Source organism: Buceros rhinoceros, unplaced genomic scaffold (assembly GCF_000710305.1).
Source record: "Buceros rhinoceros silvestris isolate BGI_N320 unplaced genomic scaffold, ASM71030v1 scaffold5012, whole genome shotgun sequence".
NCBI lineage: Eukaryota > Metazoa > Chordata > Aves > Bucerotiformes > Bucerotidae > Buceros > Buceros rhinoceros.
Window position 1 is genome coordinate 4,373 of NW_010398174.1, and position 1,222 is coordinate 5,594.

The 1,222-nt window shown below is 42.0% G+C and overlaps 1 protein-coding gene across 1 annotated transcript in view; it reads left to right on the forward strand.

The window, feature by feature from the left end:
- BBS2 (Bardet-Biedl syndrome 2) overlaps positions 1-1,222 on the forward strand; it is a gene marked incomplete at its 5' end in the record, with an annotated part of 18,703 nt that overhangs the window by 3,618 nt on the left and 13,863 nt on the right. The window contains one exon of the mRNA XM_010130979.1: positions 552-629. Coding sequence (XP_010129281.1) covers positions 552-629 — 78 coding nt within the window. The remainder of the gene's footprint in view (positions 1-551; positions 630-1,222) is intronic.

A 1,222-nucleotide genomic window follows, 5' to 3' on the forward strand; every position in this document is an offset into this window, starting at 1 on the left:
TTTCACATGGGATGTTCAGTGCTAAGCAATGATTTTTTTTTTTCCCCCAGCTGTTTGCTCACAGGCCACTAAATGGAAGTTGGTGTTTCTCTGAACCGGTGTGGTTCAAGTCCAGTATAGGCAACACTGTGTTTTTGTGGTGTATGATTGCAGTCATGAATTATAATGCTGACTATCCAAACGAGTGTAGCCCTGATGTTCCAAACTATCTTTTCTCATTCCTACCCCAGATGTTTCACTATAACTTGACTAGAAAAGGTGTAACTAATACCTGATCAACCAGAAAATTCTGAAATCCTGTCTTGTCAGAGACAACTTCCACTGGCAGCTTAGCTTGACTAGAAAAGGTGTAATTAATACCTGATCAACCAGAAGCTTCTGAAATCCTGTCTTGTCAGAGACAACTTCCACTGGCAGCTTCATGCAGCTGTTCAGACCTCTTCATTGCTGGACTTGGAATGTTTATTTGCCCTCTGGGTCCTGGAGTATGTCCTTTTTATTTCCTTAGCTTGAATAACTATTTTTAAGCTGGACTTTCTTTTCTTTTCTAGCTTCTCGTTGGTTCTGAAGATTTTGACATCCGGGTGTTTAAGGAAGATGAGATTGTGGCAGAAATGTCAGAGACAGAGGTAAATTACTTCTAGCTAATGCTTGTTGTAATTGCTGATGGAGCTGAAAGTATTCTGTACTGTAAAGCTTCTCTGGTTTGCATTTGTTGTGTGGTTAAATAGTTCCTTAACTGCTTGGCACAGTATCTATTCTGCTAGAATTGCCAAAAGTAGAGTTTAATAAGGTTGTTCATTATGTGTGGGGGTTTTTGCTTTGTTTGTTTACAAACCTTTCACCAGACTGAGAAAAGTAGCTATTGCTTGACCGAAAGTCAGGGCCCTGTCCAAAGATATTAAGGTTGCTGGGTTGTGATTGAAGCTCTTGGTGCCTTCTGAGCAAAAGAACCTCTTCTGCAGTTGTCCTCAAACACGCTGACACTATTGTGGTGAGGTAACTTCCCCCTGCGTCTATCCAGACAGTGCATGGTGGGGTAAAAGTGGGTTACCCAGGCAAAACTGGAGGGTTATACTGCAACTGGAGTTACACACTGGCTCCCTGTATAAACAGGGCTGCAGTGCCTGAAGTAAAGTGTGAGGCGTATAGCTTAACCAGAGAGGTAAATAAAAGGTGTGGAGTTGCTTTTCAGGTTAAGTACTGAGAGGAGATTCCTGCT